This window comes from Hyposmocoma kahamanoa, unplaced genomic scaffold, assembly GCF_003589595.1.
Source record: "Hyposmocoma kahamanoa isolate Upper Pololo Valley unplaced genomic scaffold, ASM358959v1 192, whole genome shotgun sequence".
NCBI classification, from domain to species: domain Eukaryota; kingdom Metazoa; phylum Arthropoda; class Insecta; order Lepidoptera; family Cosmopterigidae; genus Hyposmocoma; species Hyposmocoma kahamanoa.
Genome location: NW_020653719.1, coordinates 9,427,815 through 9,449,489, shown reverse-complemented (window position 1 = coordinate 9,449,489; position 21,675 = coordinate 9,427,815). Strand labels below are relative to the sequence as shown.

The following is a 21,675-nucleotide window of genomic DNA, read 5'->3' as shown; positions in this document are numbered from 1 at the left end:
GTCGCCCTGAGACATAAGTTGACAAGTCACATGTGCCTGTAATTTCACCAGCACCCTTACCCTTCAAAATCCGAACACAGTAATGCTGACATTGCCGCTTGGCGCCTGAAACAACATCACAAATGTGTGATGGGTATCCTACCCAAACTCACGAGATAATTTTTTTTATTTATACTGCAATCAGCCTTGTTGGCTATAAACAGATGGGTTGCAGTATCACATTGGAAAGCTATTCACAGTGGAGCCCAGCCGTACAGATTGTTTAGTCAGGTATTTTGCTGACTGTCGTGGTCAAAGATGTTCCCGCCTTTTTTTCACGAGAGAAACGTTTCTCCCGGGAGTCAAACCCGGGACCTCTGCGTGGCAGACCAGCATAATAGCCGTTTAACCACAGAGGCAGTTGTAAAAATGGGTCTTGTAAAAATGGGACTTGGGTCCCTAATAATCATCTTTCTTCTTTTTGTTATTATCCGTTTCTGTCTAGATTCTCACCCTAACACATACTATCTTTTAAAATCCCAATCTTTTTTCAAATCTTCAGTTTTTTTTATTCAGTCAAGAAAAATATTATTTTATCAAATAAAGCTTTTCTTAAACGATGAAAAAAAAAGCGCAAACTGCATTACATGTCACCTTAAAACGCGTGACGTCATTGGTTGGTGAACGAACTGGACAATATGTACTTGTAACTTGCGAGATTTCACATATTGATAAACACTGTCCACAATTCAAAGTTTTTATAATTTTTAGTTAAACACTGATTAAACGGAAAAAAGCACATCATGTTTGCATAACATTAAAAATATTACAATATCCAGGTTTATGTATAGCTTATTTCGCAAAAATATTTTTTTAATTAGGTAATTAAGATTACATATTTTTTTTGTATATGAACATGCAACATTGAAGCTTAAAGACATGATACGAATGATAAATTCAATATAAAAGTTATGAAGTAAGTTTTGCCAATGAAGTCAACCTTCATCCATTTGTTGTACGCAGACATTATTACACAAGCGCAGTGACCCTCGACCATTATTCTGTGAAGCTACAGTAGTTCTCGTTCAATGTCAAACGTCTACAATGTGGAACAAAGCTTAGTAACGATTGTTGAGGTTTTGTTACCATTTTCAAAATTACTTCTTTTGTTTTTAAGAGTTTTAGGCATTGGTCATTGTTCGAAAAGCAAATTAGGTAGCTCAATCGATCAAAAATATTTTTTTATAGTACCAAATGACGGTACGAACAAAACGAGCTCGTGGTGGTAAGCGACACGCCTGTCCATAACAGTTACAATGTCCCACAGAGCTTTAAATCACTAACATCAGAGGGGCACTGCCACTGCCCGTCGTCTTGGGACATTAGTTGACAATAATGTGCCTGTAATTTCACCAAATCGATGCCTTACCTTCTTAAACTCCAATCTTTTAAAGAGTGATTATTCAGGAGATGGCAATACTTCTATTTATTTAAAATTTCTTATCAAAGGTGTTAATTTAGATTAAAAAAAAAAAAAATAAAAAAAAAAAAGTAAAAGTCAATGTGTGAATATGAAGGATATGTCATGTCCGGGACTGACATTGCGCACCGGAATCCCCCATCACATGAGAGAAGCTACGTCCTCCCCCTCCTCCTCACGAAGCAGCAGGCCACACCGCCTCGTCGTCCTCCTCGCGCCATACTGGCAAACAGAGCCCCTGCTCCGATCACCCGCAGCAGCGAAGGTACGCCGCCTCCTTCTGAAGCGTCACCGCTTCACAATTCCTCCAGTAAACGCTGCTCTAACTTTATTTTTTGGTAATTTTCTGTTATTTTTGTCAACAGCCATGTTTATTTAATAATAAGTATGCTCCACGAGTTTTGTGAAATAAAATTGGTAAAAAAAACAAAAAAAACAATTTTGTGATAAATAATAAAGACACAAAATAGAACAGAAGAAGTCCAAAAATTAAGTGTTCATTGGAAGTATCGAGAAGAAGACCACTGCCTCATCAAGGGGTCGGTTCAGAACCTTACTTACTTATTTTTATTCACAACACCCGAATCGAACGTCAAAATGTAGTATTCTAAACCGAACCGAAATAACGTCACACCCGTACGATTACTCGAACTTCTCGACCATCAAATTCTACAAACGTTATTCAAGAACACAGTTATCCAATAAACGTTACCGAACGTCCTATTGTTTACAAAGAAAGTAATAAAGTCTGGATTTTGTCCAATTTTATTAATTTATTTTAATGCAAGACTAATGCATTCCTATATTTTAGGCCTTCAAAGTATTAAAAATGTATAGTATAAAAGGATTTTCATTTTTCTTACAATCTATTTCATCGACTAACTCCTTAAATGCTGTTGGATAACGATATCGTATCCGAATCCGACTCGAACGTTCAACTCGAAGAGTTCTGAATCGGGGTCCTGATGCGCCAACGTAGCGTCCATCTGGACCTAGCCTAATCCGATATTTGTGATATTTCGATGATTCTTTTTATGTTGAAAAGCTGTTGAAAAGAGAGTTTCAGTCTCATTAAAATTTAAACAATATATTCCACCTCTAAGGGTGGCAAATTAGGGGATGAATCCGGTTTATTGGATCTCACCCACTTTTCGATAACCTATTTCAATAACACTTGGCAAATAGTGGTAATCCCACAAACTTTGAGGTCGGTTTTAAAAAAAATGTTGTATTAATAATAATAAAATCGTTTATTATATTTAACTGTTTATTATATTTAACTGCCTCCGTGGCCGAACGGTTACCATGCCGGACTGCCACGCAGAGGTCCCGGGTTCGATTCCCGGGCCGGGAGAAATGTTTGTATGGCTTACATTTATTTCTCTCGTGAGTTTGGGTGTAATTTGTGGTTGTCTATGTGTGTGTCCATGGCACCCGCGACACAGGGTTTCCTAGTGCGGGGCTATGTTGAGTGTGTGCGTTATTTATTATTATTATTATTATTTATCTCCACACATTAATAAGTAAAAAATAAATATAAAGGTCTACGCAGTGTTTAGTAACAATAGTGGTGTGAGATAAAAAGGTCTGTCCGCTGATATTCTCGTACAGCCTGGCATGTCATAAAAAGAAGAACTAACACACATTATCATTCTAGTTCTAAGATTTCAACCCGATTGTTAGATACTTACCACACACATGAATCGCTATATAGATTTTTTCATTACTATTACACACAGAGCACTATCCACACTCAACTACACTACAATGCCTACCTCCAAGATTTGCCTGGACAGTCACTAATTAAAAAATTTCTTATGGAAAGTACGTAATGTCAAAATATGACAGTCTCGCACAGGCGGGGCAAGATCATTCCACACCTTGGAAGCGGCGTATTTAAAACAACCCGAAGTCCCGATCAAAGTATATACATGTAGCTTATAAATATGACCGCGATCTCGCAAAAAAGAAAGACTACTTTTCGGTACCAGTTTTTCAAAGAGGTAAATCGGAACCTTAAACTTATGTAATGATTGTACAAATCAGGCTAATTTTAGTACTTTTGAATTGGCCATATTGAGCTGTTTGTTATCGACAAGATACAGTGAAATATGTTCTCTTTTACGTGTTCTAAAACAGTAACGTATACAGGAATTTTATACTATTTGAATAGCCTTACTAGTCACACAGTCAACAACTTCCCAAATTATAGAGGGATGTAATAATAATGATGAAGAAGTATAATAACGATAATGAAGTCCCAGACGCCTGAACAAGGACTAACCTGTGTTACAGGAGTCAATATCGTGTCCTATCCTCTCGTAACATTTGACACGGCTTATTTCCTATTGGTACATTATTAAATATCAAATGTACATTATATATGTGTTTTATATTACTCTATGACACAGTGTTTAAACACAGTAAGTTGTTACTATAACGTTGGATATGTTTGCTGCATTTTATGACCATGACTCCATTCGCGTGACTGAGCGAGGAACGTTTCGAAGGTCAACTTCGATTTAAGATACATAGCAATACATATGTACTACTCATATACATAATATATTTGTACAATAACGAATGTGCGAATGCTAAAAGTATGTACCCATACGTTTTTTGCATGGTACTTTAAAGAAGTTGATGTAAAAACGTCTTTTAGTAGTAGAGCCCTTAGCGAAAGAGTTCATCCATGGAAGTACTGCCATCTTACCTATTTCTGCCGTCAAGCAGTAATGTAAACATTACTGCGTTCCGGTTTTGAAGAGTGAAGATGCTAGACTTGTCAATTTATGTCTCTTTGCGATTTAAAGCTCTGACTGGCACTACAACTGTTATGTACAGACGTTCGTGTCGCTTACCGCCTGGCGCACGACTTCTTCGCCTCATCACTTAGTATTATAATAAAATATATAAATTAAGTGTCGAATTTTGTCTTTTGGTATTTTGTTTTTTTTTTGTTTGGCTAGTTTTGTGCGCAACATTTTTTTAAACAAATTTTCGTCAGTATATTTTTCTCTTAAATTCAACCATTCTCTAGACCAACGTCTATTCTCTTTAGAGTTAATGCCAGAAACGCCTTATCTGTACTATTACTTATTATAGTATGTTACGACTATACAAGGAAATGCAGAGTCTGTACTACAGGCAAATTTGTCAAAATTATTATTTTGATATATAATTTGATTATTTGCGGTAGGTATTATTCGCAAAAAAAAACGTGAAGTGTGAAGGGTAAACTAGACAAGCAAATCAGATTGCTGAACATGCCGCCACAGGAAAATAACTGTTTTTCCACTAGGCTACTATAGTTTATCCGAGGTTATTAACATCAATGTGTAATGCATACTTTATTCACAGACAAACGCCTTACAAAACGTGAAACAAACAAAAGGTGAATCAATAATGAAAACGTGAAAGTCAACACCCCAACTCGGTGTCGTATATTAATCTCCCTTTCGTTGGAACTATTTTCGAGGGTGGGCTTTCTTTGTAGCGACAGCACTGAGGCGCGGCCGGTGACTAATTGGACTTTTGAACATGTCAAAACTTGTGAGCTATTAGCGCTGGGTGAATCATAGTCATAGAATTTATGTAGCGTAGTATATATTGCAATGTACTATGCTATATGTCCATCTATTTTCTTGATTAGACTTATAGAAGTAATTTGAATTACAGATAAATTGCAATATAAATAAAAAATATGTAAAAAATAAAAAATAATAATAAAAAAATATATAGGTAGTAATTGTTCATCAAAAACAAGAGCAAGAATAGTTATTTGTTATGCAAGGATGTAAAGTAGTTGTTTAACGCGAGTACTTGTATTGAAATCTGAGTAAGCGAAGAATCCTGAGCGTAGCGAGGGTTTCAAGCCACGAGACGCAAAACAACTTTGTTGCCGAGCGAAACATACAACTTTTCACCTCACTGTAGCGAAGAAAATGGTAGATGATGATTATGATGATGAAGTGAGTTTTAATAAACAAAATTAGTTATCGGTTTCAATTTAATGTCAACAGTAATAAGAAGAAAATATACCAACGGATTTATATTACATTAATAAGGTACGACTAATCGCATACTTGAACGTGTCATTTATTTTTTTTTTCATCGAAAGAGGTGCACCACAGTCTGTCGTCAAGTTCGAAATTCAAAATCTTTTTCCACGTTGTCGTGGAAAAAACGCTTTTGCGCGCAGATTTCTTTCTGAAAGAAAGCCTTTCCGAGCTATTGAGGTGAAAAAGCTATTATAAGGTTAGGGGTGTGACGGTGTGACCTCCTTGCATCGTCATCCCACCTTTTTATTTAAATTTCCTATTATAATTTTTTTAATTTAATTCAAAATTTGAATTTAAATACGAGTGTGAGAATAAAATAAGAAACTTAAATAAAAAGTGGGATGACGATGCAAGGAGGTCACGCCGTCTCAGGGGGACGTATGTTAGAGGAACATACCTACTTTATTTTGAGTCAAATAAGTTTTAAGCTCTAGGTAGAACAGATAAAGTCCTATAAGAATTTTGAAATACACTAAACTTGCCTTTGTTTATCAACTTTACATGTTTTAACAATCGTTACGCTAAATTCAATACTTACGATGTATTTGCCGAAAACATACGTTTCGTAGCAGTAGAGCTCCTTGTTCGTCCATGAAAGTACTGCCACCTTACCTATTTCTGCCGCCAAGCAGTAATGTGAGCATTACTGCGTTCTGGTTTGGAAGGCTTAGGATGCTGGTGAAACTACAAGCGAGCAGAGTAACCCTCAGATCTTTGCGATTTAAAGCTCTTAGTGGCATTGCAACTGTTATGGACAGGCGTGAAGCTTACCACCAGACACACGACTTGTTCGTCCCGTCATTTGATGTTATAATCTCCCCCGTAAAGATGGGGTAAGAGAAACAGTTATCGTATTCTTATAACAGTGATGTAGGTATGTATACCTCGTGGTCTCCAGATTTCACAAATTAGTCAAATTAGTTTTTTCTGCCTTTTTAATTTAGAATATGGTAGCGACATCTCTTTAAAATCGTTTAAACTAATTTGTTTAAACGATTCTGTTTTATCGATTGAGAGACTATGGTGCTAAACTCTTTAGAATATGAATTATAAGGCTTCAAATTCTTTTTATCCCGGTATTGCTCCTAGAATATTAACTACATGCACCGTAATATTACGTTTGTTAATATATTAAACTACTTACATAAATATTTACACACATAAAAATTAATTTTTGTATGTCTGTCCCATATGCGTTCTTCATTATTATTCATCCGATTGCGATAAAAGTTTCGTGAGTTCATTGCGCCCACAATAGTTTCTGAAGTATTAGAACCATTTTGAAATGTCAGGTGGGCCAGGTGTTTTAACAAATGCATACAGCGGTTCTTTTGTAGCTATGCACTTCTCCACTACGTGACTTTCTTTTATTTCAACAAACTTGTACAGAGTTTGAAAGACGGTTATTTGCAGACACTTCCAAAAAAAATGTTTTTTTTCTTTTATTCTATAAGAATTCAAGAACACTACTCGTTTCCCTAAGTACATTAACAAAATTGGAAACAATTCAATGACGTAAACGTGTATTCTTATTTTTATCATATCGATGGCATACACTGTAATGCCAATCGACGTGAGGTACCAATTAGTGCCCAGGGTGCGCTAGACGTTCAGGAAAAGAATGGTACGTCGTGCGGTGAAGTTCCTTACGTGCGCCCCGATGTGTATTAAATAATACACACAACATTACCGACATTGTAATTGATTCCACAGTGTCGTTGTTTTGTATATCAAGTCCTTAAAGATTCGTCAAAATCAGGGGTGTGCGAACTTTTTTCATTAAAGGCCAGAAAGACAAGAAATTTCACAGAGGCCAGTATTTCAAAAATGTATTTTTTTAAATTATTTATTATTGTATAGTTGCATGTTATTTTATGTGTATGTTAAAATGTATAATGCGCGAACGGTTACCACGATGGACTGCCGCGCAGAAGTCTCGGGTTCGATTCCCGGGCCTGGAGAAATATTTGTCTGGCCTACATCTATTTCTATCGTGAGTTTGGATGCAATTTGTGATTGTTTATGTGTGTGTCCAGGGCATCCGCGATACAGGGTTTTCCTAGTGCGGGGCTAAGAGTAAATTGTGTATCGATATCGATGAGGCTATCAAAATATATTTAGACGGAACATTTGTTATCAAATTCACGAAAGCATGATCAGTCCACAGCAACAATTATTGCCAGAGATTGACTCTGCCGTCTGCACTGGCTGGCACGACGACTAAATAAAAGTTTGACGAGCTACTGGTTTGCCCAAGGCCATTAACACCAAATCACAACTGCCGCAACTGTGGTCCTTCTAACTGCATCACAATTGCCGGTCGCCAATGCAATTAGCGTGTAATCAGCATTAGTGTTGCAACAGATCTCTGCTTCTGCTTCCGCAAGCTTATGTGCTTGTGCAAAGTGTCACTAGCTCTCATTAGTAGAATATTTATGTTTTTTATACTAGTTAGTGCTTTGTTTCCTTTGTTCTATCCACTTTGTCCAACAAACGCGTGCAGTCGTGGCGTGCTAATAACTTCTGACATTGTGTAATATGTTGCTTCTCTATATTGCAACTTTGAACACGGAGTACACCAGAAGGTTCAATTTTACAATATCAATTAGTTACAGTTTATGTAATTTGTAACCTTCTGCATAAAAAAATGGTATTTTATTTTTTAAATATTAGTTTTTATAAAGACAACCACACTTTTAAGGTCTAGATTCTTAAGAAACATGTAAAATACAGGTTGAAAAGAACACTCGGCTCCATGTTAAGCAATACGATTTCTGTATTTAATTTAAATTGCAATTTAGTGTTTGCAACAATTCGTCAATATATCTACAGCCTTACATAAGCGTTATGATTACCATACTAATATATTTATTAAAATGTTTGCATAGAAAGTAAGTGAACATGTCATACGTTACCATTTCTATACAAATACATTCGTTAAAATGGTTGCACGGAAAATAAATAAACGTGACACATCGTCTGAACACACACTACTCAAAAACAGCAAACATGACAAGTAAAAAAGTAACAGTTATATTTTCGAATCAATACCCTGCCAATCAGTAGTCAAAACTGACATACGATCACTTCAGATTGAATACAATGTTGCCATAAGTTTTTAGTTGTTTTAACTTAAAAGCAGTAAATATTTTTGAAGCCGTTGTGTTATACCTAAGTTTAATTTCACTATTCTGTAACTTAATCCGTTTTAATACAACCTCATAGGTCTTAACTGTACAAAAATACAATTTCAATTTCTCTCTTCATCAGTAGCAGGTCGTAAGCTGACTACAGCTGGCCGACGGCTCCCCAGCGGGGGAGGATCTCCTCTAATGAAGTCTCAGACCCTTCCGCGGTCCATGGGCCGGTCCTCGTCTCAGCCGAATAGCAGCAGTAATGGAAACTATAGCAGATATCCAATGAAACCGGCTTCTACGCCGCCGGCAGTCAAAAGACAGCTTTCTGTAAGTACGAATAGATGCCGATTATTTAATTTTATTTTAATTTGTTGAACTACTCATAGACATTTCGTTGACACATAGGTAAATAGATTCCGTTGTTATGTCGTTACGTAGTCCGACACACTATTTACTCTTTAAACTTGAAGGTGCCTTTGCCGTGACTTGTGTTGCTAGTGACCGACCGCGTAAAGTATTTGAAAAATTTATGTGGCAAATTGTACAACGCCTGTAGTGGAACAAAAAGAAGTATTTTATTATTTATGAGAAGTGGAGTATATGAGAAAGAAAACCAAACACATCCAGAGGGTCAAGCGTTTGGTGTCACGTCACAACATCTATTTTAATTCGTTTGTGATCATACTGCTTTTACCATCTTTAAGAGTATTGGGATTCTTGGAGTTGACTCACGAACGAAATCCAATTCCGGGATCGTTTGGAGAGCAAAGCCAAACTGGCTTCAAAAAGCTCGGAGTGCTCAATAGAGCGAAGCAATCTTTCTCTCTGGGTCACCTACTTCTGTTGTATAAAGCACAATTACGATATCTCTAGGCAGGAGCTCCCAAATACTAGCTTGATCCACTTGACTCCATCCAACGCAGGGCTGTTCGTATTATCGATGATCCCAAACTCACAGACCGTTTGTAGTCTCTTAGTCTACGAAGACACGTTGGCTCTCTGTGTATTCTACCGTCTTTATAATGGGGAGTGTTCAGAAGAACTTTTCGAACTGGTGCCAGCATCTCGTTTCCACCACCCGCCAAAAGAGTAGAGCCCAACCCTACATTATAGATGCCTGGCATTGTAAAACCACGCGGGTAACATTCGTTCCTTCTTCCGTTCAAGGATGGTTTTATACAAATGTTTTACGCGGTCTAAACTCATGGTAAAGTTACTGCAGTATAAAATCGTATCGTATCGTAAATCATTACAACCCGCTTGTCCATCTTCTCCCACCACTCTGACTTAAGCTGCTAACAGATTGGCTGCAAGTCGTTATCAACTTCATGCAGTCGAGGTCTCGGATAGATTCACGCATTAACTGCATGCAGTCGAAACCGACTTCACACACACGGCAGAACTATGAATCCGCCACAATAAAACTGAAATCTCAATCTCAAGATATATTTCAGATTGAGATCGCGTTCGCGCACACTTTTTATGATTTAATGAAAGTTTACCTAATGGAATGTTTTAAAATGTACAAAATTTTAATTATTATGTATATATTTAGTTTAGTTATATATATTTAGTTTAAAACTAAATATGTAATCAAAAGTAATTGTTTTGAATAGAAAATTTAGTCATATTTCTACAAAAGCCAGTATGGCTCACAGTTCAAACAAAATGTATTTTCGTCACCTCAAAGATAGCCATATAGGTGGGTCACTGTGTTAAGGTGTAGGCGTTATTTGGTAATACAATTTTAACTTTGTGCTAGTTCTACACGTTCATTTAGCATGTGGGTGGAGTGTGCCAAAATTATTGAGTAATTTAGTTGTTTGATTGTTACCAATATGATTAATTTCTTAAAAATACAGAATTTGTTTTTTCATCAATATTACTTTGAATGATACTGAAGTTACATTATTATTTTATATTTGGATGCTATTTTCATGTATAAAATTAATGATGAAATATTTTTAATAAATAATTATGACTCATTTTTATTGAAACAAAAACCGACCTCAAAAGTTGTGGAATTACATGTATTTTCCAAGTTTTATTGCAATCGGTTAGCGGAAAGTGGGTGAAATACAATAAACCGAATTCATCCCCTAATTTTCTGCCCTTAGAGGTATATATATAGTATAATAGGAAAGGTATAGTAGGTATATAATAGGTATAGTATAATAGGAAATATTTTCTACGAATTTTAATGGGACCACTATCCACTACCCTTTCCAACACAAACAGAATCATCGAAATAGGTTACGTCTACGTAGACTACGACGTGTATCAGAAGAGGCAATACTACGTGAATATTTTTGGGCCTGTTTTGTTTTTTGTTCCTTTATTTTTTTTTTTCACAAAGTTCGTTCGAAGAATCATCGAAATCGGTTCACAAATGCCAGAGTAATCACGTAACATACACACAAAAAAAAAATCGAATAGAGAACCTCCTCCTCTTTTTGAAGTAGGTTAATTATTAATCATCGACATATTGAATGGCAGCATCTCAAGTGACCAAGGTTAGCCAAACGTTAGTTAGAATTTAGTAACGATCTCGAATCGTAAGTGCTAAACGACGTTTGTCCAAAATCGGTACTTTTGATATCTCTAAAATGAGGTATAATCAATGTCAAATCGTGTACTCAAATGATTTTTTTTTATTAGTTTACTTTAGTTAAACGAAATCGTGGGACCATGACTTTGGACTTAGTTCTCAGGTTAATATTATGAATATCTTCTTTCGATGAAATTATGAATATTTTTAGTTCATTATACTGGCTGCGTATTATTCTTAAAATTAGTATTATTTCTGAGAAAAAATAACAAAGTAATAAAACAAATCAACAACAAAAATGAAACGTAAATATTTATGAGACTCGACCGAACGTAGGCGTACTCACACATTTTGTGTTTGATAGACTATCACTATCACTTTTTATTTTTATGGCTCCATCATTATGAGAAATGATGATTGTTAAACAAAATTGCTGAAAAGTGACACGCTTCTGGCGCGTAAAGTCGGTAAAAAGAAACGAGGATAAGTTAAAATTTGTCTTTTTAGAGGACCATAGCAGAGAACAAAACTCCATAGTTTTTATCATTTTATGAAGATAGGAAAGTGAATTATACTTATGATAGCGATGAATTTTAAATATTAGTTTTAATGTGTAATGCTATAAGTAGTATATGTATTCTGACGTAATGCATATTGTTATTTCCATTGCACATGTATACCATTACAATAATAATTAATATAATAAACAATAATAATAAAACTGTAATATTAACAACATAAATTCACTATTACAATTAGACATTTTTATGGTTACATACATCATTGGCTTTTATGTTATTCAAGCGGTGTCAAAATTGCGATAGGATTATAGGGATCAGCGATCGGTCGAATTGTGGCTTCGAGATGGACGGAAGTCAGGTCAATAACCGCCATAGACATGCCAAATGGCACAAACTGTAGTCATATTTCTTTCGTAAATAACTATGCTCCACACCCATTTAAATTTTAACCCGTAGTTTCCCAAATTGGTCCCTACCCTACCCAGTGGGCGCTGAAGTCTTAAGGGGGCGTTAGGGGTCTCGGAAGCAATTGGGGGGCGTTGATGCTATCCAGGGGGGTACCGCATTTGAAAAAAAACTGAATTATCTATATAAACTCATGATTATCGTATACAGACTGACTTCACCCACTGCTGGGTATAGGCCTCCAAGTTTCTGTGCCACTCCCCACGGTCACGTGCTAAATCTCATCCAGGTTCGCCCCGCGATTCCTGCGTTATCGTCCGCCCATCTATATAAACTACACTACATAATTTTTTTTTCTTTGTGGTTTTTTGTGTTAATTTAATATGAAAAATATCTACATGTTTTAAATTATTTGTGGGCGTTGAAATTGTTTATCTTGCCTAAGTGGGCGGTGCGCCAACAAGTTTGGGAACCTATGTTCTAACCGATTGTAACAAAGCTTTCTCCCAGCTATGCCAGTAACCAGTAACAGTCACGACAGCTTACGCCAAGGCCGTTTGTGCACTAGCAAGCAACGTAATTTGAGTGAAACGACAAAACTTTCCATACAGCTCACAAGTCTCTTTGATGACAACCAGTGCACAAATGTCCTAACGAATCTCCATAAAGGAGTCCACCACTTATCGTCACGGAATCGCATTAAGTCATCAGAAGAAACGCGCATCGTCTTTACGCTATTATAGCATGAACATAAACTTTTTCTTGTTGTTTCAAGCCGATTCCGCATTGATAAATGTGGTGACTCCTTTTGAGAACCCTCGAGAATCATTAGGCTAGTACATGCGGTGTGATTGACTGAAATCGTACATAGTAGACAATTGCGGCAGCACTCGCCGCCGCCGCCGCCGCATTGCGCGTGTAAAAGCAAACGCAGCGGCGGCGGTGCCGCTGTTGTTACCGCGCCGTGTGTAATCAGCCTTAAAAAACCTTTTCCTTTACTTTTCCTCACAATTATTTGCTTTATCACGATCACCCTCATTAACACTCACCATCTCTGACTGACGGTCAGGGTGCGTCACAGGTGCCGAACAACGGGTCACCGGTTCGCCGCGCGGTCGGGGGGTCACAGCGTGGGACCCCCACACGGTCGAGGACCCCCCAACCTGCGCTGAGCGTGAGAGGCATCGACCCTAAACTGGTGCAGTTGATTTTAGATGAGATTGTCGAAGGAGGGCCTAAGGTGCATTGGGATGATATTGCGGGACAAGATGTAAGTACCTTGTTCTAATAATATTGTATTTTTATCAAAAGCGGGCGCATTAAGAGACGGGAATATTTGCAAGGACTTTGTGATTTACTCAGTGATAAGTAACTCGAAACTTCTTGTTGTAGAAATGATAGATTATTCATAATCATAATTGGTGTATCATTATCGGACATTGTAAAATAGAAGCAATATGCATAACTCTATGCATATTGCTTGAATTTTACGATATCCGATGTTACGTGTGTGTCTTCTAGCATACCCTGCCAGACGCTATACCTACTAAGCCACGGAACGAACCAGCGCACCTCACGAATTTTCCTATATGTTTGTTGTCGTGTCTTTGTATTTGGTTTTTTCAACGACTTTTTGGCTTAGATATAATGGCTCCTAAGACAATTTCCTTGTATCTTCTATGGTTTCGGATTCCCCCATACTGTCCCATTTAAAAAAAACCTGTACAATTCAGAAACTTCGACTGCTGCTGATATTCTTTTGTGAAATTACAGGCCGCTAAACAGGCTTTACAAGAAATGGTGGTACTGCCCTCTTTGAGGCCAGAACTCTTCACCGGCCTAAGATCACCTGCCAAAGGGTTGTTGCTTTTCGGACCACCAGGCAATGGTAAGTTGCTCTTTTTTATTCCATTCGATTCGATACACGGTCAACATGATAGCCACTGTCGCTCCTGTATGCATTAGGAAGCTTCTTTGAGAAAGCAAACGTGTTGCAGGCAGCCCACTCAATCAACGCCCCAAAACCCCTTTTGAAGTAACCATCGAGTATATAACCAGAAGTAGAGACGAAATGTCATTTCATTGTTTGAAAGCTATTCTGCCATATCATTACTGTGACAACTGCGCTTCGATTGGCCAGCCCGAATTCGAAAACAATTGACGGGTGTCGTCAATTGTTTCACTTCAAATCGACCAGTTAACTTAAGCTTTGCTATAATGGACGAACATTGCAAAATTACATATTCAATATTTAATTATGTTTTGCAATTAGATGTTTTGCTGTTTTTCCCCACACCACCGAATGAAACAGCACGCCATTGTTAGAGATATTATCTTTATTACAATAAATACAGAATACTTTTGGAATATACGGAGACGTACACACAGGTCAGTTGTTGGCGCTGTGTATATGTCAGTGCAAACGAGATTTGATATTTATAAGTCATGTATCACTGATCAGTTACCAGGAATGTATGGCCCTTATATCGTCTCTATTTCTGGTTATATACTCGATGGAGGTAACATACTAAATTCCTGGAATGTACGAAGTAAGCGGCAGTAGGGAATAAAATTAAGATTGGTATATCCAGAAAAGTCTACTGGATGAGGCTACTTGGTAAATAGTTTTAGTGATGAGTGTGAACAACAATTTGAAGCAGTGCCATTGTCGTAGGTAAGACGCTCCTGGCGCGGTGCGTAGCTGCTGAGTGCTCGGCCACGTTCTTCTCCATCTCAGCGGCCACGCTCACTAGCAAGTACGTGGGCGATGGTGAGAAGATGGTGCGGGCGCTTTTCCAGGTCGCTAGAGAACTGCAGGTAAGATAAAAAAAACATTAAAAAACATATAGAAAGAAGTCAACCCTTTTATACGTCCCACTGCTGGGCACGGGTCTCCTTTCAGACGAGGGCTTAGGGCACGCTGGCCCAATGCGGGTTGGGGACTTCACACGTTTTCCGAGGGTTGTGAACCTTCTTCAACGTGCAGGTTTCATCACGATGTTTTCCTTCACCGAAAAGCTCATGATAAATTTCAAATTAAATTAAATTTCGCACAATAATTCCGAGAAACTCAGAGGTGCGAGCCCGGATTCGAACCCACGACCCTCTGCATGAGAGGCAGTAGGTCAAACCATCAGGCTACCGCGACTTATTCCCTCACGGCTTATCAATCTCATTATAGAGTACGAAAACCAATCTCAAAAGATCGTGGAATTACATATATTTGCCAAGTTTTGTTGGAATCGGTTACCGGAATGTGCGCGAAAACGGATCCATCCCCTAGTTTGCCACCCTTACAGGTGGAATATTTTCTTCAAATTTCAATATGACCAATCTTTCTAACAAAAAAAAAAGAATCATCAAAATCGGTTCACAAATGAGTATTCGCGTACCATACACACAAAAAATACATATACAGAACCTCCTCCTTTTTTTTAAGTCGGTTAAGAGTTGAATGAACAATGAAGCCATGGTAGCCCAGTGGTTTGACATACCGCCTCTTAAGCTGCAGTGACTGCAGAGGCTGTGAAGGATGATCATTATGAAAACTGCACGACACTCGGAACGTGTGAAGTCCCCAACGCGTGGCGGACTATGGCCTAAACACTCGCCTGAGAGGAGATCCGTGCCCAGCAGTGGAACGTATACATGGGTTGATGACGATGAACTATCACGAACTTAACTCGATACGTAATGTTACAGCCATCGATAATCTTCGTCGATGAGGTAGACTCGTTACTATGCGAGCGGTCAACGAGCGAGCACGAAGCGTCGCGAAGGCTCAAGACCGAGTTCCTGGTCGAGTTCGACGGACTGCCCGCCGCCGGCGCAGACAGGCTCATTGTCATGGCCGCTACTAACAGGCCGCAGGAGCTGGACGAGGCTGCTCTTAGGTAAATACAGACTTACTTTGGTTGATTCCGCAAAATAGTGATAATGTTGAATCAATCACTTTCGAACAAATATATAATTATTAATACAAAGATCGAACACTCAGAAAAAATTCCTTCGATCCGGTCGGATTCGAACCGACGTCTTCTTGCATACCGTGCCAGACGCTATACCAACTAAGCCACGGAACGAACCAACCGACCTCACGAATTTTTCTATGTGCTTGCGTCGTGTCTTTGTACTTGGTCTTTCAACGACTTTTTAGTCGTAGCGCCATCTATGAGAAATCTATTACAGATTTATCATATATCATAAAATAATTGAATATCAATTCAATAAAAATTTAATTAATATAGTGAATAGCGACATCTCTCGCCAGGACTGGTAGCTGTGAAGATACTAACTGGGTGATACTTCTTGCGAAGACGTCGGCTCGAATCCAACCGGATCGAAGGATTTTTTTCTGAGTGTTCGATCTTTGTTTTAATAATTATAACAAACTAGTGGAGTAATTTCACAAAAAATAATTGAATATCAATTCAATAAAAATTTAATTAACAAATATATAGTAAAATTGAGAGTATACACAGATTACTATACGATGTGAAAACACGATTCCGTAAAATTTTCACGATTGAAAAAAAACACAAACACCTCGAAATTTTAACAAGAAAACCGCTTTATTCAATCGGTACTTTACATATACTAATATTTTTTTAATATCAACTGAACTAAATAGAACACGTGTAATATACGATATTCATTTTTCAAATTTTGACAACTTAACAGGTGAAGAAAAATCATTTATATAGCATCTGGTTTGTTAAATAAAAATGCATAGTGTACATACATACATGTGTAATACTACGTATTTGTATTTAATAAACCAGATGCTATATAAATGACGCAAACAATTTAATCAAATTTATATGGCATATCGCATCAATTACAGTCAAATTTATAGTTTCTTTATATTTATAAACTGTACGTTTATATACATACTACACACAACTGTAATAATAACACGTACATAGTCATAGCCGCGCACTAGGGAAACCCTGTATCGCGGGTGCCATGGATACACATATTGACAACCATAAATTACGCCCAAAAACACGAGACAAATAAATGTAGTCCATACAAACATTTCTCCCGGCCCGGGAATCGAACCTGGGACCTCTGTGTGGCAGTAAAAACTGCCTGTTTAACTGGTTTGTTTAGAGATTTAGTTTCACAGAGTTACAGTGAAATAGACATGAACTAACAAGGAGAGGTATTTCCAGACGTTTCCCAAAGAGGGTGTACGTCGCCCTGCCCGACGTGCGCACGCGCATGTGCCTCCTGCAGCGGGTGCTGGCCCGCGGCGCCGCCGCGTCGTCCCTCAGCGACGAGGAACTGGCGCGCCTGGCCGCACTCACGGACGGCTATTCGGGCAGCGACCTCACGGCGCTGTGTCGAGACGCCGCCCTGGGACCCATCAGAGGTAATATTCTCATTTAAGAGGATACATATTCAGTTACGGACCCTTAAAAAAACCCAAAAATAAGAAAATATATTTATATATACTTATCTATATATTTCTATGTTTAATTTTCGTGATTATAATATATATACGTATATGTGGAAGTGTTAACCTATTTCAAGTGTTATTCAAATCGTAATGCAGGTGAACCAAAAGTTTTTTTTATTTTTTTATTTATTTATTATATTATAATAACGCACACACTCAACATAGCCCCGCACTAGGGAAACCCTGTGTCGCGGGTGCCATGGACACACACATAGACAACCACAAATTACACCCAAACTCACGAGAGATATAATTGTAGGCCATACAACTATTTCTCTCGGCCCGGGAATCGAACCTGGGACCTCTGCGTGGCAGTCCGGCATGGTAACCGTTCGGCCACGGAGGCAGTTTAGGCAGACATATTGCTTACATATTAATATCCAAACACAATAGTAATTCTTAAGCTAATATCATATATTGAAATAATAATGTAATCATACTTTATAACGAATAGATCCAAAATAAATTGAATGAAAATTTACAAATAATTGAATTTTATATATTGCATAAAATAAACTGAATAAAAAATTAGATAAAAAAAACAAATCATGGAATTGGACATTACATTATTAACAATCAAATTTTAAAACATTAACATAGTATTAATTATTCAGGATGCACAATACTTATGTGATGCTACTGTCCATGGTCAATGACTCGAGATATCGTCCCGCGGAAACCGTAAAATGGGCTTCCGAGCATGCAAAGAGGTCCAAAGAGGCGTCAAAGATAAGCATTCGATTGAAGTACTTAAGCGACATGCATTTTATGGACAAAAACAAGTACAACCTTTGTGAAATATCTGTGACCGTATCCTCCCCGCCCTCTTCGTCTAAAGTCACCCCGCCCACGCCCTCTCAATACATTTTTTTCATCATTGTTTAATATAACAATTTAAGAGTCGACACAACCTCAAATGGCTTATGTTGATGCCGCATAACAATGAAAGTGTTGAATAAATCACTTTCGACAAGATATATAGTAACATTGAGGATACACACTGATTACTATATGGTATGAAAACACAATTCCTAACAATTTTCACGATAGAAAACAAACACAAACTTACCTCAAAATTTTACAAGAAAACCGCTGTATTCAATAGGCACTGGCCAAATACCAATGTCTTTTTTTTATATCAACAGAACTAAATAGAACATGTATACTATACGATATACATTATTCAAATGGCTTTAGTTTCCTTTGTAAAAAATAAATTCTGAAATGAACCCAGTGTCGCTGCCGCTCAACTTAAGCAAAATTAAGTGAGGCAGTATCAACTCTTAACAGTGCTAATGAGTTTATTATTCTTATTGATACACAACTTGAACAAACACAAAGAAAAACTCCCTCGATCCCTGGACGCGAACCAGTACCTGTTGCTTCAACGTGGCTAAAGCTCTACCGTGTTTTACTGTGTTCCGGTTTTCAAGGTCAAGGGTGCTGGTGAAATTACAGGCGCATAGGACTCGTCAATTTAAGTCTCAGGGTGACAGGCGCAATGGCAAAGTCCTTGAATCTGCGCTTTAAAACTCTGAGTTACCCTGCAACTGCTATGGACAGGCGTGTCGCCTACCACCAGACTCAAGACTTGTTCGTCCCTTCACCTGGTACCATAAAAAAGTAAAGACAACCCACATAAAAATATCTTTTGTCCACAGAACTAGACCCTGAAGAAGTAAAATGCCTGGATCTGTCGCTGGTTCGAAGCATCACGTTCCAAGACTTCATGGAGGCTTTGAAACGTATTAGGCCTTCGGTGTCACCACACAGCCTCGTCGCCTACGAAAAGTGGTCGGTCCAATATGGAGATCTTGGTCTTTGAACCTTCGGTAATTTGGAAATTATACATTTCGTATTAAGGATCTGTAGACAACGCAAATAATTGTTCTATTAGGCATAGCGCCATCTATCGAGTAAAAGTTACATATCTAACTGCCATTGCAATAGTGTTGTAACTCAAAACATGTGAAATTCAAGATTATACCATTGTTGAACGTAAAATTTGATTCTCTACACGTCAACAAAACCGTCCTTAGAATGTTGTAAGAAACAATTAAAAGATATCTACTTAACTCTAAATGAGACAAAGTTTATGTGAGCTAGTTCTGGAAAAAAATCTTACTCAAGAACATGAAATTATTTCTTCCCTCTTATTTCTAAATATATTTTAGGCAAGTAGAAAATTGCTTAGATATCTGTAGTAAACTTTAACTTATCCATAAATTTTAATGATGTTTCCGGGAAGTAATTCATTTTTCACCGATTCTGAAAAAATACACTTTTTGAGTTAATACATTATTCTATTAACAGTGCGATATATAAATGTATGATATTTTTAAAATTTTGAATAAATTCTACATGCATGTTCAATCAAATTATGTAAACGAAAAGTAGTCGACTAATTAGTATAAATGTAGAAATCGTCGTTGCACCATATACATACAAGAACTCCAATCCCGGAGCTTATTCGACACGCCAATGTTTACGTCTCGTTCTGAGCGTAGGGCTGTTACATCATTATAAATATCATTATAACGCATATTAACTTACACATTTTACGACTCAACGGTCGAGAGGAACCCACATAGTTGAAATAACCTTTGTTAGATGCGGTAACTTACACATTGATATTTTTATATCAGCAATGCGGATTAGTGTCTAGATCATGTGAGTATGATTATGAAAGAGAAGTGAAATTTATTATACATAAATACCTGGATTTCAGAGACAGTTCAACGAAAATCTTTCATCTTTATTATAACTAACGTAATCGACATTTTTAGCGAATTTATTAATATTAACATACCTGGAATCAGCGAAACGAGATCTACAACCTCCTATAAGGGTTTTTTATATCTTAGTTTCGTTACCCCCGTCTTTTATATCTTATTTCGTTTCAGTTTTATTGTTAACTAAAATCAACTGAATTGACATATTTGAAAGAAAAAAACTTTGGGTGCCAATATCTCGAAAGTTACCAAAATTCAAATGCGTTGTTTATGACAAGGGGGGCAGAAGTACTGACATAACTCAAAACAGTGGAATTGAAAAGGCCCGACTTGAAAGTTCTAAATATTATTAAATGGAACCAAAAAAATTACATTCTCGTTTATAAGTGCACAATTAAATATCATAATAAACCTATTATTCCCAATAAGATCCATTCAGAATTTTTTTTTATTTCAAATCGTATTTTCTCAATTCTACTATTTTTGAGTCACGAAAGTGCTTGGTGTCATGTGCGACACATTATAGGGTGGATATTAAACTCTAAGTTAAGTATACACTGTCCATTCTGATTTGTAAATATTATACTCGACGACTTATTTATTTTTATATTTATTTCAGGTACATACGACAGGTTTGCCATTTACAAAAAAAGTGAGTATGTAAAATAAAATTGCGGAGAAATCCACGGTAAAGAAGACATGCATTTATATCGACAAGACGTATCGCTCAAATTTTAATGAATCTCGGTTTGACATCACTGTCTTTTAATTTTGATCCCCTTAAGTTGTGACATTTTTGTATAGAGTTTATTTTGCGTGAGGATAAAAACAATATTTTTCTAATATAACACTTATTTGTATGCTGTTAGGAAACATTCGTCATTTAGCCTTAGGTAAATACTGTCTAGTTACATTTGTACCATAGTATAATAAATATGGTAACTCCATACAAATGCTGCGTCATTGTGTGTGTGTACAGGAAGAGTTACCATAGTTGTTTTACACTATGTCTGTACCCTTGGCATGCCTACTGACAACATGAATGTTAATGTCAAAAGACCAAAATACCTCATTTTATGGTTCAAAAGTGACTTTTCAGTGTTTAACTGAAGACACAAATAAGAAGTCAATGTTTTCCTACCACTTAAAAGAACACCCTATATGTTAAGATCTAGTCAAATATGATTTACTTATCGGTTTTTCATTAATAAACCCACGGAAAAAATAATTATTACTGTAAACCATATTATTGGTAATATAAATAATAAAAATAATTACTGTGAAAAAAAATCCGAATATACCTCTTAATCTTGCCAAAAACGGGTGTAACTCGGTTGAATCGAAAAGTTGC

The 21,675-nt window shown here is 37.1% G+C and overlaps 1 protein-coding gene across 1 annotated transcript in view; it reads left to right on the top strand.

The window, feature by feature from the left end:
- The window catches only part of LOC113226477 (spastin), a 25,813-nt gene extending 4,190 nt beyond the window's left edge, over nucleotides 1-21,623 (top strand). Inside the window, exons 4-11 of the mRNA XM_026459107.1 lie at nucleotides 8,791-8,984; nucleotides 13,201-13,401; nucleotides 13,905-14,019; nucleotides 14,806-14,948; nucleotides 15,834-16,024; nucleotides 17,306-17,505; nucleotides 19,254-19,424; nucleotides 20,944-21,623. Coding sequence (XP_026314892.1) covers nucleotides 8,791-8,984; nucleotides 13,201-13,401; nucleotides 13,905-14,019; nucleotides 14,806-14,948; nucleotides 15,834-16,024; nucleotides 17,306-17,505; nucleotides 19,254-19,417 — 1,208 coding nt within the window. The 3' untranslated portion in view covers nucleotides 19,418-19,424; nucleotides 20,944-21,623. The remainder of the gene's footprint in view (nucleotides 1-8,790; nucleotides 8,985-13,200; nucleotides 13,402-13,904; nucleotides 14,020-14,805; nucleotides 14,949-15,833; nucleotides 16,025-17,305; nucleotides 17,506-19,253; nucleotides 19,425-20,943) is intronic.
- The last annotated feature ends 52 nt before the right edge of the window (nucleotides 21,624-21,675 follow it).